Source organism: Mandrillus leucophaeus, unplaced genomic scaffold (genome assembly GCF_000951045.1).
Source record: "Mandrillus leucophaeus isolate KB7577 unplaced genomic scaffold, Mleu.le_1.0 Scaffold14, whole genome shotgun sequence".
In the NCBI taxonomy this organism is placed as follows: domain Eukaryota; kingdom Metazoa; phylum Chordata; class Mammalia; order Primates; family Cercopithecidae; genus Mandrillus; species Mandrillus leucophaeus.
In genome coordinates, this window is record NW_012101365.1 from 8,574,618 (window position 1) to 8,591,503 (window position 16,886).

A 16,886-nucleotide genomic window follows, 5' to 3' on the forward strand; every position below is an offset into this window, starting at 1 on the left:
AGAATGGGTAGGATTTATCAGTTGAACTAGAAGGAAAGGTATTCCAGGCAAATACATGCAAGCAGAAACATGAAGGGGTGAAAAAGCAAGGGATTTAGATTCATACAAAGATATGTTTCTGATAGTGGGCATGTAAGCTGGTCAGTTCGTGGTTTATCAACTTTTTTTTTTTTTTTTTTTTTGAGTCATGGAACTCTGGGAGGGTCAAATAAAAGCAATAATCTCTCTCCTCAGAAGAGTGTGTACAGACACACACACACAACTTTCTGGGCATTTTCATTGAGTTCATGAACCCTCTGTCTTGATAGACACAGAGGGTTATGTCCCTGATTGAATTATTTTATATATGTAACATATATGTGTAAAACAAATTAAGAGGATTAATGACTATGTGTCACTAGCTTCATCTGCTCCAACTATTAGTGTTACCTAAAGATTAACTCATTGAAGGCCCATAATGAAGTTAACCATTAAGTGTTTATAAGCAGTTAATCTTTTGTCTCCAAAATTTACCAGAGATCATGGTTAATTTCCTCTACTACAATTATTTATTTTCGCCCCTTTTGGTTAGAATGGTTAGAATTTCAAGACTATACATTTAGAATGTTAATTGAAACAATCAGGCATGGGGATAGGCCTGAGTTTCAGGCTTTTTTTTTTTTTTTTAACACTGAAATCTAAAGCAAACTGGGGAGTGGTGTGGCTTTTCTGTGCTGTACTGTTGTCTGGGCTTAGTCTACCTTTGCAGGTAATTAATTCCCCAGCCTGCTTATTTTTTCTAGTTGGCTCTTGTTTAGCTTCCACAGAGCTCCACCCCAAAGTGCTTTATTGTCCCTCTGCTATTTCTACATATGGTCAAAATCATCTCACCTTCCGGGTTGCTGACATCGGCAAATTCAGTTTGGCAAACCGGGCTCTGCTCCCAGTAACCCTTTGTTCAAGAAGTGTTATTACAAGGGAGAGTATACCCGAAGCTAACAAGCCTGTCCAATCTCTTCCACTCCTAGAGATACTCCTAAGGAGAAACTCTGTGTATTTGGATTTACAGCCACAGGCAGGATATTAGCACTCCCAGACCTATTGGGTACTAGAACATTGCTAATGAGCAAACAGCCCTGCCTCAATTAGTGGTTTGTGAAATATTCCTGGATATCAAATTGCTTTTGCTGCCTGATAATCACACTGGCTCTTGGGATGAAAAGCAACCAAGCAAAAAATTGTTCCCTTGTTGAGCACTGCCTTGTTGATCTCCTAAGTTACATCTGTAGTCAGAATTTAAGTTTCCCATTTCCCTAGAGCTGAGGTTTGATTTATGCATGTAATCATTGAGTTGGTGTTCATGTTTTCTCTTGTGAATCTTTTCCATAGTATTAGATTACTATCTTTTGAGACTGATTCTATAATTACTTAAACAAGGTTGATTATTTGAGAAACAAATTAAGAAATAAACTATAGACAGATCCAAAATGCTAAACTGCTAGTTTCCTTAGACATAGGTATTTATTTGGGGGTAAAGGGTGGTAGTAGAGAGGAGGGAATTAATGAAATTGGGAGACTGTTTCATTCAGATCACAACTTCCAGTTTGACTCTTCCTAAATTCTTTGCTTCTTAATTTTCAAGTCACTTCAGATTGCAGCAATGTTAACCTCAGCAACTAAAAATAAAAGCTTCAGTATATTACTTGGGAAGAAAAAAGTAGTAAAGGGAAGCAATTCAAGATCTGTTATTGGTATTTGAATACATTTATTGTGACAAGAATGCTGTTATAAATATTCATAAGCAAAGGCCATCTTTTAATCTAGGAATTGTCAAAGAGAAGATTCCAAATTGGAAGGATACATCTTTTGTAAAATCTGCCACCAATTCCTGCTTTGAGAATAAGCATCTATTGTTAAATTTCTACTAACATTATAAATGGTCACAGCACATGCCACTTGATACAGTCCCAAACTTTGAAATGTTTGACTTCCCAGTGGGCTGTCCCTCTCCACTGCAACACCCCCCTCCTTCCTCCAGCCTCCTGAAACATCGCACTATCCTTTGGTAAGCAATTCCATATAGATAGCTGGGGGAAGAAGAGTATAACCTGACCATAGAAGCAGGTACATCAGGAACATTTATTTCTAAAGTCTAATAGAGAACAGTTTTTACTGCTTGATAGTAAGAAGCACTGAGAGTGATTTTAATTGACATTCTTAACTCTTTCAACTCCACCTAGATAGCTAGTATCTATAGATGATGCAGAAAAGAGGTTAGGGGAGTACTTTTCAATAGTTTATTGTATTTTCTTAAATATCCTTTCTGGAATTTTCAGAAACAAAACATAAAAAAATTATATACTTTATTACAAATGGTAAACTCAGAGTGCTCCAAATCTCTTATTTACAAACAACACTGGGCAGGACACCCAAACAAACAAACAAGAAATAACTTACAAAGGCATGAAGCTGTTTATTGACAGTAATCAGCTTTCATCAAATTAAAAAATATATATATGTACATACACAGTTAACGAAGGCAGGCCAGAAAGAGTTCATCTGTAGGCTCAGCCTCGCTCTCACAAACCTCCCTCCTGCCGCCCCTCCCCAGCCCTCCCCCCCCGCTTTGTGTTCTTAATGAGTACTACAGAAGCAATCTACAGTCTCTATTGCAGTTTGTAACCCCCTCCCCCTCCCCCCTTTAATACTGAATGAGATCGAATGTTAGGTCCATGCAGTTCTTGGTCAATGTTAACGAAAAGTCCAACGTTCCGTCCGCGCGGGGACAGCCCGTCCGCAAAGCGGGGCAGCCCGCAGGCGGCCGCTCCCTGGCTCCACGCCAAGGGAGGGCGCGCCAAGTCCTTCCCACTCGTGCACACTGGGGGCGCCGTCAGGACGCAACCCAGTCCAACTTGGATACCCTTGGCTTTAGTTCTCGGACACTTCTTTTTTCTCTCCGTCGCAACTTGTCAAGTTCTCAAGTCTGTCTCTCTGTGTTATTTTTTTTCTCCGTTGCCCCTCAGCCCCCAACAGTCTCTCTTCAAAATGTTTGCAACTGCTGCGTTAGCATGAGTTGGCACCCACTGTTAACGTGGTTCATGACTTTCTGTTTAAGCTGTGCCACCTGTTCCCTGAGCATGTTGGCCGTGGACGCCAGCTCCGAGTTCTGAGCTTTCAAGGTTTTCACTTTTTCCTCCAGCCGGGCGATTCTCTCCAGCTTCCTTTTTCGGCACTTGGAGGCAGCAATGCGGTTCCTCATACGCTTCCTCTCCGCCTTGATCCGCTCCTGGGACTCCATGTCAATGGGGGACAGGGGCGGCGTCTCGCCAGGCATCTCGGGCACTGTCTGAGGCTCCTCCTTCAGGGCTTGCAGCCGCGGGTGCTGCACGGGCATCTGCTGGGGCAGGTGGTGCGGCGGCTGCGGCGGCGGCTGCTGCTGCTGGGGTTGCGCGGGAAAGGCCAGGCCGGCCGCGCCGTAGGAGGGCGCCCCGCCGCCGCTGCTCAGCGCGCCTGGGTTGAAGTTGCTGAGGTTGGCGTAGACGGGCGGCTCGCTGTGCAGGCTGGCGCTGAAGCCTCCGCTGCCGCTGCCCCCTGCCACCGAGGCTACCGCTGGAGCTACCATGCCCGCCCCGCTGACCGGCTGCGCCGCTGACGTGACGCTGGGCAGCGTGTTCTGGCTGTGCAGTTCGGCCAGGGCGCGCACGAAGCCCTCGGCGAAGCCCTCCTGCTCGTCTGTCACGTTCTTGGGGCACAGGAACTGGGTGGGGGTCGGCGTGGTGGTGATGTGCCCGTTGCTGGACTGGATTATCAGGCGCTCCAGCTCGGGCGACGCCAGCTTGAGCAGCCCCACGTCGGGCGAGGTGAGGAGGTCCGAGTTCTTGGCGCGGAGGTGCGGCTTCAGGCTCCCCACTGGGTCGGCCAGGTTCAGGGTCATGCTCTGTTTCAGGATCTTGGGGTTACTGTAGCCATAAGCTCCGCTCTCGGACGGGAGGAACGAGGCGTTGAGGGCATCATCATAGAAGGTCGTTTCCATCTTTGCAGTCATAGAACAGTCCGTCACTTCACGTGAGGTTAGTTTGGGCTGCGTGCTGAAGTTTCGAGGCCGCAACAGCGCTCTGGCAAGCGGGGGACACCCGTGCCCCCCGGGGCCTTTGGCAGGGAAAGTTTCTCTAAGAGCGCGCGCACCCGCTGGTTGTCGTCCCCGCTGCGCCCTCCTCACCAGCTCGCTCCAGGGAGCGCAGGGTTAATTAAGATGCCTCCCGCACTCTTACTTGTCGACTCGCGCGCGCGCTACCCGGCTTTGAAAAGTCGCGGTCACTCACTGAGCGCTCTTCGGGAGCCGCCGTTCCTTGGAGTCCGCGGGCGAACTCGCTTCCCAGAGCAGCGGCTCTCCCGGCGGCGCGGATCAGTGCCTACCCGCAGAGGCCGACCAGCGGCGGGTCTCGGCCGCCCGGACTCCGACGACTTGTCCCCTCCTCCGCTGCGAGGGGGAGGGGGCGCCCGGCAGCCGCGGCTCGCGCTCGCCCAAGTTCAGCAACCGGTGCGAGCGAAGCTGAGCGCACGTCCTTCTTCTTTTGCGTGGCTGTCCGCCGCCTCCTGGTCTTTACCGCCGCCGAATAGCCTAAGACGCAGGAAAGGCTTGCAAAAGTTCGCTCCGGGACTCTGGGCCAGTTGTCTCCGGTCCTCCGGGCAGAGAAAGTTCTTTGCTGCTGCAGTCGCTCGCCGACTTCCCCCGGCGGGCGCGTGGGTACCGCTGCTCGCCACCGCTGTCAACAGCGCCTGGGCAGCAGGGCTCTCCTCCTGGGGGCGGCTGGAGACCAGGCTCTTTGGGCACTCCTCGTAACACTAGCCCGGGAGCCACAGGCGCTAGCTCTGGGCAGTTGGAGAGAAGGTGGAAAAGAAAATAAGATTTGCAGTTCGGACTATACTGCCGTCCTGGCTGGCTGGCTGTGTCTGTCTGCCTGCCTGAGTCCGCGCACCTCCACTCCCGCCTCGCTGCTTCAGCCACACTCAGTGCAACTCTGAGCCCTTATCCAGCTCGAGCTCAACACTTATCTGCTACCAGTCAACCCCTAAAAATAGCCCATGATGTCACCCCAAGGCCTTCCCATTGGCTCGCGTCGCTCTCAGGGGGGCGGGCCCGCCCGTCACCATGGAGACTCCACCCTAGAAGATTCTTCTCTGGGCCCGCGGAGGCTCACGGGATGAGGTAATGCTCCGCTGCCCTCCTACAGTCGGGCCCTTCTTTCTCCTACCCTCCCCCCTGCCGCACGCCTCTCGGCCCTCTCTTCCCCGGTCCCCTCCCCGGGCCGTTTTTCCCGGCCCGCCCGGTGCATTGTGGGCTGACGTCTTGGGGTTTGACTGTCTAGTGACGGTGGCTGCCGCGAGCGGGCGGACGCTCGCAACCTCTGACGGAGGGGGCTCAAGTTCACGGCTGCGGACTGGGATGCAGGGGATGCGGGGACCCGGGAGGCCAGGGAACCCGGCCAGTTGTTTTGGGTCAAGGGTGCGGGCGAGGGGTGGTTGTGTTTCCCCACTTGTGGGGCTCGAAGTCATCCACTGGCGTCCGCCACCGCGCGGGGCGGGAGGCTGAGAGTCCAGGTCCGCCGCCCCCCCGCACTTCCGGGGGGCGGGAGCACCGCCCTTAAGGTGGCTCTGTGAAGTCCCAGTTGGGGGCGAGCCTAAGGGGGCTTAAGTTTGGGGGCGGTCTCCCGAGAGTCGGCCCCCCACGTTGAGAAACGCTCCGAAGTTTGCATCTCGGTCAAGTTTAGGAGCGATGGTCCGCGGGGTTGTCTGGCTGCTCTTAGAAGCAGAGAGATTTGTATTGCCCAAAACTGGACGCTCAGCTGAGTCTCCGTTGCACCCCACTTCATCCTCCGGGACCGTGGGGGAAAGGGCGCGGGGGATCACAGTTTTGCCTCCGAGGGGCAGTTTTTATAGTGGGCGCAATTAGTGGGTAACAGGGTCCAGATGGGAACAAGCGTGTAGGCGATCCGAAACTCGGGGAACCCCGGTGTTAGTCTACTCCCCTTCCCGCCCCCGGACAACACACACACGCTTAACACAACACGCACAACATGCGCGCTCGCACACACACACACACGCACACACTCTCCACCCGCGCCGAGTTGCTTCCGGGAAAACAAGCTCAGAAGGCGGGGGACACTCGCATAAAGTAACGCAGTAGAACTCAGGAGCCCGGGGTAGAACCTGGACTTCAAATCTCTGCCTTCCCGGCCGGGTGGTGGGCCCATATCCTGAGTAGCCTCTAGGAAGCGCTAGACCCATGTAAGTGGTTCCTTTTCCGCGGTTGTTATTTTATCTTTCCCCCGCCCCCCACCCCTTAGGGACGAAAGTGTGTGGTGGAAAGAATCCCGAAGTCGGGAATCCTGGTTCTTTCGTGGCCAGGCTGCAACAGTGTGAAGCGAGCAAATCACGGAACTCCTCTGAGCTTCATTTCCCTCATCTGCAGGTGGGGCCGGTGCCGTCCACATCAACGGGCTGCCGGGAGTTAGTGTGACAGGGTCGCCTGCAGCACTAGGGAGGTGGTGGCCAAACAGCCCGCTTCCCTCCCCTGCCTCGCGGTTTCCATCCTCGCAGAGCCTGGATAGGATGCCAGGATATAAGAGTGCGATTTGGCAGGACCAGGTGTACTTTCCTGTGAGAAGCTTCGAGGGGAGGAGGAGAGGGGGAACAGGGTTAGAAGTCAGCTCTTTCCCAAGCCTCTGTCTAGAACTGGGGCTTGAAGTTGGACCTGCAGCAGTTTAAGTTCCTAGGTTCTAAATTCAGACTTCACTGTTTCTGAACTTGGAATTCAGCCTAGGGTTCATTGCCCCCAGCCCTAAGGTATTTGCGGCTTTGAGTGTTCAGAAACCAACAGCAGCTGGTATCAGTGGGAAACCTGCCAACTTTTCTTCACTCCGGGCACTCACCTAGCTTTCACTGATCTGCAGAGGGTAACTGAAAGCCTACTGTGAGCCAGGCGCTGAGCTGGGGAGGGGGTGGGGTAGGTTTACAGTGATGACAAGATCCAGTTACTTCCTCGAGGAGAGAACATTCTCCTCTGTCTGTTGCCCTGAATAATTTTCTGTTGTAATCAGGGAGCTGGTGTTCTAAATATTTTTTTATAGCAGTAATAAAAATAAGTTTCATGTATTAAACACTTATCTGCCAGGCATTCTCCTAAGTAATTTAAATATGCTGTTTTCTCCCCACAACCATCTTGAGAGACATATATTATTACCAGATTTAACATGTGAGGAAATAGGCCCAGAGAGGTTAAGTATCTTTGTTTGGGTCACACAGGCACCTGGAAATTGACCTCAGGTCTGTGTTACATTCCTTTGTATTTTCTCTACTCTGGCAAACTTTCTTGTGGAGTATTAGTTATCTGCAGAGGAAATAGCGTTTGTGGCATAAAAGAAATTTTCTTGCCTGATCCTCTGACTATAACTCCTTTCAGAGTTCCTGTATTTAGAAATTTCAAGACTTAGGACTTTGTATAAATATATATCTTTTACCTAAGGGTTCTGTGTGTTCCTCTGTGCCTCATGTGGTTTAGTAGGCTGATCTTCTCCTTATGTTGAGAAATAGCATATTTCATCCAAAAAAAATAACAAATCTGTTCATGTTAACGCCCCTGCTTGGAAGCCTTCATTGGCTTTTCCTTACAACCAGGAGTGTTCCGATTCCTATGCCTGGGAGAAGGGGCTTTTCGCAATCTAACTTCTCTCTCCAGCCTTATCTGTCACTCTCAGTTCTGTCAGGAAAGGCAGTGTTGTGCTCCCGTAACAAACAACCCTAACATATCAGTGGTTTATTCCAGTGAAAGTTTGTCATTTCCGCTACATGACCATTGTAGGTTGGCAGGGTAGCTCTGCTCATTGTAGCCACTCAAGGGCTCAGGCTCAAGGAGGCCTTGTCTTGATACCCCTTTTCAAGGCTATCCTGTCTGTGGGGAAGGAACTCAACATCATGGCTGTCAGAGCATCCACCTGGAAATGGCACACATCACTTCTGCTCATACATCATTGGCCAAAGCAGTTACATGGCCATGCCTAACTTTAGGTCACTGTAATCCTACCAGGTGTCTCAAAGGGATCTCCAGGAATATTTGGGGAATAGCACTAAAGACTCTATCTCCCTTTCTGTTCACCAAATGTTCGGTCTTCTCTCCTTCCCCTGGTGGAATTCCCTCGTTCTTTTTTCAAGGGAGACAACCTTAAAGACCCATGTGGTCACAGCAGCAAGCTGCTCTGTCCATTGTTGTCCATGATTCCTGGATTTGCCTTCGGAGAGTCTTCCTTTTCCACAGCTAAAGCAGGCATTGGAAAATATGCTTTTAAAGAAGCTTTTAAAAGTTGGGGAGATGCAGAGTGACATTAAGTATTGAATATGTGTAGGTAGGCTTCTTATCTATCTGATATAAGGTGTTCCATGTGCCAATAGCCACAAAATTCTTTTCCAGATATACTTCTTTGGTTTGCCATATCTCTTTGTTTTCCTGCTATCCTGCCTGTTGACTCCTCTGTCTCTCTTCTGCTGTCTTACTCTCTTACTCTTCACTTGATTTTGAGCACTTTGGGCTTACTGGGTTTTGGTGGGAGAGTTAGACCTTTCTTCCTTTTCCCAGAGCCATTTTGTCCAGTTGAAAGCATATGCTGGGTAAGATCTTAATTGATCCTGTTTTTTTTTTTTTTCTGAGATGGAATTTTGCTCTTGTTGGTCTGACTGGAGTGCAATGGCACGATCTCGGCTCACTGCAACCTCTACCTCCCGGGTTCAAGCGATTCTCCTGCCTCAGCCTCCTGAGTAGCTGGAATTACAGGCATGCACCACCATGCCTGGCTAATTTTGTATTTTTAGTAGAGACGGAATTTTTCCATGTTGGTCAGGCTTGTCTCGAACTCCCAACCTCAAGTGATCCACCTTCCTCGGCCTCCTATCCTGAGGTTTTAATAGTAGGTTCATACTTTGTGACTTGATCCTTACTTCAAAGCTGAGTTTCTTCCAGGTCCTTTCTTGCTAGAAGTATTTCTTGATTTTATATTTTACTAGTTGGGACTGGGAAACAATTGCCTCTTTTAATGATATAAATCCCTGGATTTATAGATTTTCTCTATTCCATTTCATTCCTAATTGCAAACAGGCCAAATTTTTCTGAGTTCATCTTTGAATAGCTTGTAGTAACTTTCAGAATGCATCCAACAGCCACCAACACACACTACTCACTTTCTGTTTTACAATCCTTTGCTTTAGTTCATCAGGTTCATGATCTGCCTTCTGCATTATCACAGGTGATCTGTTTACCAAACAGATCACCATCCCTTCAGCTTCTGATAGCTGTGTTCTTAGTTATCTCCCTCTAAATGATTGTTTAGTTTTATTGTTGTTATGCTTATTGTTGTTACTACACTAACCCATATCTAGGAGCCAATTTTTATATCAGTCAGGATGGTTTAGGTTATGCTGCCATAACAAACAATCCTAAAATCTCAGTGGCTTAACAGTAAATTTTATATTTTGCTCATACTACATGTTCAAGTTCATGGGGCTCTGCTTAATGTGCTCATTTAGAAACCTAGTCTGAAGAAGGTTTCGTCTTGACACATGCTTCAACAATCATTCCATCACTTTGGTGAACTCATATTGGTTTTAAAAGCTCCCTCCTAGGAATGACACTTTTTTATTGTATTTACATGTTATTGGCTAAAATAAGTCACATGACCATGTCTTACTTAAGGGGTGCAGGAAAGTGCAATCCTACTAGGTACCTGGAAGTCAAAGAGCTGGAAATGCACACTTGCGTATACTCTAGGTTATGCTGTGTTAGCCATCCAAAAGTCTTACTGGGTTACAACCACAGAATTGTTTCTCACTCATATTGCATGTCCACTCATGGTTTGGTTGTGTCACCACTCAAATCTCACCTTGAATTGTAATAATCCCCACATGTCAAGGATGGGGTCAGATTGAATCATGGGGGCAGTTTCCCCCGTACTGTTCTCATGGTAGTGAATTAGTCTCATAAGAGCTCATGGTTTTATAAATGAGAGTTCCCCTGCACAGCTCTCTTGCTTGCCACCATGTAAGATGTACCTTTGCTTCTCCTTTGCCTTCTGCCATGATTGTGAGGCCTCCCCAGCCATGTAAAACTGTGAGTCCATTAAACCTCTTTCCTTTATAAATTTCCCAATCTCTGGTATGTCTTTATTAGCGATGTGAGAATAGACTAATACATCTACCATAAGTTGGCTGTGTCTCTGATTTACACACATTATCTTTGCTCAAAGACCTTGGTTAATGAAGCACCCTCTGTCCAAACATTACTGTCATGGCAGAGAGAAAAGAGCATGACTCTTAAAGCTTATGCTGAGAGCAATTTACATGACCGAGCCTGATGTCAGTGAGGAGGGGCAGCAAGTATTTTTGAATACTATTGCAGCCTACCACACCCTGCACTCCACATTCCCTCCATTCCTCTGAGTGGCTGCCACCCCAAACATTTTCCATCCCTCTGACAGTTTCCTGTCTTTGCATGTACTTTTATCCCTAATCAAAAGGCTACCTGGCAAACTCCTATTCACCCTTCAGTAGCCAGCTCAAATAATCACTACCTCTGAAGCTTTCCCTCACCCCATCTCGTGCTTCACCTCGAATAGTTATTATCCTGTTTGACTGTCACCATACTGGGTACATACCTGAAGTAGAGAAAGTTTTTCACATGATCTTGTAAATGTCTTCTTAAATCCCTGACTCTAAATCCAGCAACTGTGTCTTATTCTTATTTTGTATCTCCAATGCTTAATACAGAGCGTGGTATTTGGAAGTATAGAAGGTGCTCAGTAAATGCTTGCTGATGGATTTTTTAAAAATAGCCTTTTCCATAGTGGGATGAAGGGGGTGTTTTAATGATTGAGTAGCAATAGTACCTTGTTTTAATACATAATATTTGGAAAATGTCAAATTCCCTTGCTGAAGCCTCCTTAAAGGCATCCTATTAGCTTAAAAGAGCTAGGACTTCTCATCTCACTTTTCTCCAGCCACACTGCCTATGACTGAATCAATCAGGATAGCCTAAGTTATGCTATGATTAAAAATATTTCCAAACCTCAGTGACTTAAGAAATAAAGATTTTTCTTGTTCCTACATGCTCATATGCTATAATTAAATCTTTTTTTCCCAAACCTCAGTGACTTAAGAAATTTTTTTTTTTTTTTTTTTCCTTGCTCCTTCTATATGTCCATCAAGGGTTGGCAAGCACTCTGATCACATCACCTTCCTCTAGGACCCAGGCTGATGGAACACCCACCTTCAGGAACATTTCAGATCTCATGGTAGAAGGAAAGGCAGCTTTGAAGAGTCTCATCTCAGCAATTAAGTATCTTTTCCTAAAAATGTCACATGTCACCTCTCACACATTTATTGACTAAAACCAGTCTCATGGCCCAGCCCAGCCAAGCCACAAGGGGACCAGGAAGCACAATCCTGTGGTGACCAGTCCTGATGACTCCCACACTAGCCTTCATTTATTCCTCAAATAAGACAAACTGCTTGTTGTCTAAGAACCTTTATAAGAGCCCTCTTAACCCTTCCTTGTTTTTGGCCAATTTCTATCTTTATTTGAATGTTCGCTTAAATGACAAAGAGGCGCTCTGTGATTTTTCCTAATGTGCCCTCTCTGCATGTAAATTCGATTTCTCCTTATACTCTCATAAGTCCCTATAACTTTTCTTTGAGAAGGATTATGAATAACACCCATTTCTTACCTTCAGGAGTTAAGAACCAGCTGAGAGTTAGACACAGGAATCAGATGAATGAGGATCAAAATATCAATGTGAAAATTAATACAGACTGGTTTGGAGGGTATGGCAAACAGGAAGCCACAGTTTATTTCCTGGTTGTCTTAGTCTCTTTGTGTTGCTATGAAGGAATTCTTGAGGCTGCTAATTTATAAAGTAAAAATAAGGTGTATTTGGCTTATAATTCTGCTGCTTAGAAAGTTCATGATTGGGCATCTGCATCTGGTAAGGGCCTCAGGCTGTTTCTACTCATGCAGGAAGGTGAAGGGGTTCTGGGTGTGTAGAGATCACGTGGGCAAAAGGGAAGCAAGAGAGAAAAGGGGGAGGTGCAAGGCTCTTTTTAACATCCAGCTCTCCTGAGAATAGTTAGAAGTCACTCCCTGCCTCACCCCCAGGGAGGGCATTAATCTATTCATGAAGGTTCTGCTCCCATGGCCCAAACACCTCCCATTTGGCCCCACCTCCAACAGGTGCGATCAAATTTCAACATGAGGTTTGGAGGAGACAAACATTCAACCCATAGCACTGATGTTTCACCCATGCATTAAACTTACCTACTGGTTCCTGGCAATGATGGACAGTTGCAGGTCTTCTCCAGAGGTACAGTGAGAGTATTCATCCTTTGGACGAATTGACTCTGAAAAGAGAGAGCCAGTTTCTGAGGGGGGCATGCATGGGTCTTTCTTGTGAACTCAGCAATCAGGTAACTCAAATTACTTTTCTTCCCATGGGGAGTATATGTAAAGGATGGAAAGAGAGGATAAGAGGGTTATTTTAGCAGATGTCCCATCATGGAAAACTGAGGCCAGGGAAATGGTGATTTTCTCTTAACAATAGAATGTTTAAAAAAGTATTATTCTATATTTCTTTATGTAATTATGTATTTTTTGTTTTTTTAAAAACTATCTTATTAAAGTCCCTTTCACACACTAGATGCCAAGTGTCAAAAATATAGAAAAACCGTATCTCTTGGTCTCCACTGTATCCATAGCATCTAGCATGCTTAGCACAGGGAATATACCCAATAAATCTTTTTTATACATCAGAGCCCTTGTGGAAGTCCTCTTGAATTTTCTTCAAGGTTTTTGTCAAGGAGTAATGTATAACTGTTGTATACATTATCACATTTATGGTGATGCCTTTTCTCTACTCAGAACTTCTACAAAACCTATAGGATCATAAAGTGGCAAGAGTCCTTAGTGGTCACCTTCCAAGTCCTGCCTTTCTTCCAATGCAGAAATTCCTTTGCTAACATCTTCACTACTTAAATACTTCTGGTCACAAAGTAAGGACACGATGCCCAAAGCCAAGAGTAGTAATTCTACTAAATGCTACTGGTTGGACACCATTGGGTCCCATCATTGGGAATATTGTGGGCATGAAATTTGGAAAGCAACTTGGCCAACCACAAATATCTGTGGGAAGGACAGCAAATGGTGAGAGGCCTGAAATCTTGTCTTGTGGAGAAGAATTGAATAAACTGGGATTATTTGCCTGGGAGAAGTGTGGGTTGGAGAAGGCAGGGGGAAGACCAAGAGAGTGCCCATAGGAGTCTCTGTAGGTTTTGAGGTCAGAGCTAGGCTAATGGTTAGAAGTTAGAGAAGAAAATTTTCCTATATTTAAGAAAGAACTGTCTGAAGTTAAAATTATTTGTCAATAGGATAGTTGCCTTAAAAGTAGAATTGTAGTTCCCCTGCTCAACATATATTTGTTATCTACTGTGTGCCAGAAATTATGCTAGGTTCATTTATGATAATTCCTTGTGAACCCATTGTACTTATAGTAATCATCATTTTTATTTTCAATGTTCATAAAAGCCATCTTAAAGAATCTCATTTGGAATTCAGGAGTGGTATTAACGTCACTGTTTCTCGTTTCTGGAATTAATCTTTTTTTACCTTCAAAATTCATAAACCTGGAATGATACATTCTCATGTCCACTATTAGATGGATATTTTTCTGTCAAAATAATGAGTATTTTCAGTATCCATAAATCAAAATTACCTGGTCTTGGGATCACTTGAGAAGATTAGGTACTCCCTTACCAACTGTGGCAGAAGAACTACAAAGTTTTCACCAAACCTCTTTTCTTTTCCTCTTGTATGTACAGATAGACTACATTTCCTGGCCTCCTTTCTGAATGCCTGTGGCTGAGTTTTAGTCCATGCAGTGGATGTGCTGTGTGTCACTTACAGGCTTGGCTCACAAAACCGTCTCTCTGCATCTCCTGGTCTCTGTGACTTCAAGGTCATAGAGAAGGGCAGGGCCACAGATGGGAGTCTAGATCTCTGAATAACCCTGTGAAAGGTTACTTATCGACCAGAAATATTCTCAATAGGATTTTGATGGAATGAAGAATCAACTTTATCGTGTTGAGCCACTGAGATGTTGGAGCATATGTGTTAAAGCTGCTGCTGTTTTATTTCAGTTAGTGCTACAGTATACCCTCAGTGAAGAAACAAATGTGGAACTGAACTTAGGGATTTTGTTCTGCTCTTTCTAGTTTGAAGAAAAGTAGTGGAGGAGGCAGAAGAAAAGAATATAGCATTTAATTGTGCTGAGGTTCCTTTTACAATGCTTTCTTCCCATCTAATTTATAAACTTCATGAGACATGTTGCCATGTCTTACATACTTTTCCATATTTAATCTTTCAGTGGGTATTTATTGAGAATTGTAAGGTGCTTTGGGGATTTCAGAAGAAATAGAGATAGCCCGTATTGTTAAATATTTTACTCATTTATTCAAAAAATTTTGAACAATTACTATGGGACAGCTGTTGGTAATCACTGGTGAACAAAAGCTATAGTACCTTCCCACAAGTTGGGGTCTAGCAAGGAAAATAGAATAAAGAGGCAAGACTAGTTCAGTATGGCAATGCTATGAAAAACAAGGAACAGGATACTCTAGGTGTCCTAGGGAAATCTGACAAGTGTCAGGGTCAGAGAATTGTCCTCTAGGAACTGAGTCCTCCAAGATGAGTAGGAGTAGCCGGGAAAAGAGGAGATAGTGGAGAGAGAAAGAATATTCTGGGAAGAGGGAATGCATGTACAAAGGCCTGGATATTATTGAATATGGGACATGTTTGGAGGGACAAAAAGGTAAAGAAGAATGGAGAGAGCCTGAGAGGAGGGCCTGGTAATATATGTATGCATATACTTAATAAATGCATTCAGAAGGCTTTGTGTGATGTACAAGTATAATATGTAATATGGGTATGCATTTACCTAGAAGGAAATGGCTGATTAACCATCAGGATGTCAATGGTTGTGATTTTTGGGTAATTTCCACTTTCTTATGCTTGCCTGTTTGTTTTAAAATTATCTGCAACGAACATGTATTCCACTTGTAATTTGAAAAATCAGAATACATGTTTCTTTTTCTTATTAGTCGTGACTGCGCCTGCTGTCCCTCATTGGATCCTCACAGCAGTCTTCTGAGAAAACTGAGGTTCAGAGCTGATACGTGGTGAAGCTGGAATTAGACTTCCTAAGGTCTCATTTATTCTACTTTCCTCTCCATTTCACCTGCCTTCCCCGCAGTTTTCTAAGTAGCAGTGATGGCTTTTCTTGGAACTACTGTCTTTTAACACAGTGTTGCCTATTTGTGTGTATGTAGTTTGCAACATGGAGAAACTGGGTCAAAGTTCTTATAATACTGACCTACCTAGGAGGCTTTCCACACACAAAGGATGGTCCTAAACCTACTGGGCTAGGTAGACTTATCTTTTCTGTGATATTATCATATCCTTCACCAGTTATTTGGAACTTGAGGAGGAGGCTATTGATAGTTTTTTAAAATACAGTTAGGGAGGTGATTGTTCCTGATTATTTTATCAACTCACATCTTTCTTGACTAGCATGTTGGTGCTTGACCAAACCAGTGATGATGAATATTTGTAATGAATGACAAAATACTTGAAAGTCTGGAAACATTGTGTTAGCATTCTCTAAATCATGTTGTGGCAACAAACAACCACAGCATCTCAAAGGCTTAAAACAACATGAGTTTATTTCATATGCATGTTACATTTCCTGCCTGATTTACACCTTAGCTCTTTATTTGAGGACCGAGGCTGAAGGAGCAGCCTCTGTCTGAGATATTGCTGGTGTATGTCACAGACGAGAGTGAGTTGTCACCATGGGGTGGCTCTTAAGGCTTTACCTATGGGCACTTCCACTTATGTTTCATTGTCCAAATTGTGTCACAGTGCTACAAAACCAAGCCTGAGACGGGAAGAAGAGACGGCCTGATAGGGAGGGGTAGCAAGTATTTTGCCAACACTTTCAGTTCTCTGAGTCTCAGTTTCTTTATCTGTAAAGTGGAAATAAGACAATTATGGAATAGTCAAACCATGGAATATCCTGTAGCCATTTTAAAGAGGAGCTATTTACCCTTACAAAGATGAGTTGACCTAGAGGAATGCCCATGATGTAGCATTAAGTGAAGAAAGGCAAGTTTCAGAGTAATGTGCATAGCATGATCTCATTTCTGCATGAATTGAAACACCTATATCTGAGTATATCTGTTTATGTGAGAATACTAATTAAAAATAGCTAATGTTTAATGAGTGCTTTCTTCATATGCCCAGCACTATGCTATTTTTTTTTTAACATGCATTTGCTCCTTTAATCCTTGAAAAAAAAACAGCAGAAAGTTATATACCAAATGGTTATCATTAGTAACCTTAGTCAGGGGTGGGATTAGAGAGAAGATTTTATTTGCTTTAAAAATTAGATTTTTGTAACTTTTTACTTATCACAATAGGTAGGTTAATTAGCTCTTCTTATGAAACAAACCGTCACAGAATCTGAGTGCTATACAATGTTAATCAGTTTATTTTCTGCTCTTTGGTCTGCAGGTCAGTTGAGGTGGCTTCACCTTCCTAAGACCTAATTCGGTCTTCTCTCCTCCCCATTACAGCTGCCACCCTTACAGTTTTCTAAGTAGTGATGATGGCTTTTCCTGCAACTGCTAACTTCAGTGCAGTGTTGCATGTGTGTGTAGGTTACAACCTGGAGAAATGGGGCTGAGGGTCAAATTAAAATGCGCTCCATGTGTCTCATTCTAGAACCCATCCTAGAGAGGTTGAATCTACCAGGGGCATT

The 16,886-nt window shown here is 45.1% G+C and overlaps 1 protein-coding gene across 2 annotated transcripts; it reads right to left on the reverse strand.

Annotated features, from left to right (window-relative positions):
- Positions 1 to 1,725: 1,725 nt before the first annotated feature.
- On the reverse strand, positions 1,726 to 4,998 carry JUN (jun proto-oncogene). Of its 2 annotated transcripts, none has more exons than XM_011973860.1 (2): positions 4,744 to 4,998; positions 1,726 to 4,685 (listed from the first exon to the last, which is right to left on the reverse strand). In XM_011973860.1, the coding sequence occupies exon 2, from the start codon at positions 4,022 to 4,024 to the stop codon at positions 3,020 to 3,022; it is 1,005 nt and encodes a 334-aa protein (XP_011829250.1). In that variant the 5' UTR covers positions 4,025 to 4,685; positions 4,744 to 4,998; the 3' UTR covers positions 1,726 to 3,019. The 2 variants fall into 2 exon arrangements, with proteins under 2 accessions (XP_011829250.1, XP_011829249.1); XM_011973859.1 differs by having other exon boundaries at positions 1,726 to 4,851; positions 4,959 to 4,981.
- Between the last annotated feature and the right edge of the window lie 11,888 nt (positions 4,999 to 16,886).

Bases quoted from the DNA above. Each gene is read 5' to 3' on its own strand.
- JUN (XM_011973860.1), bottom strand. From the start codon at position 4,024: ATGACTGCAAAGATGGAAACGACCTTCTATGATGATGCCCTCAACGCC.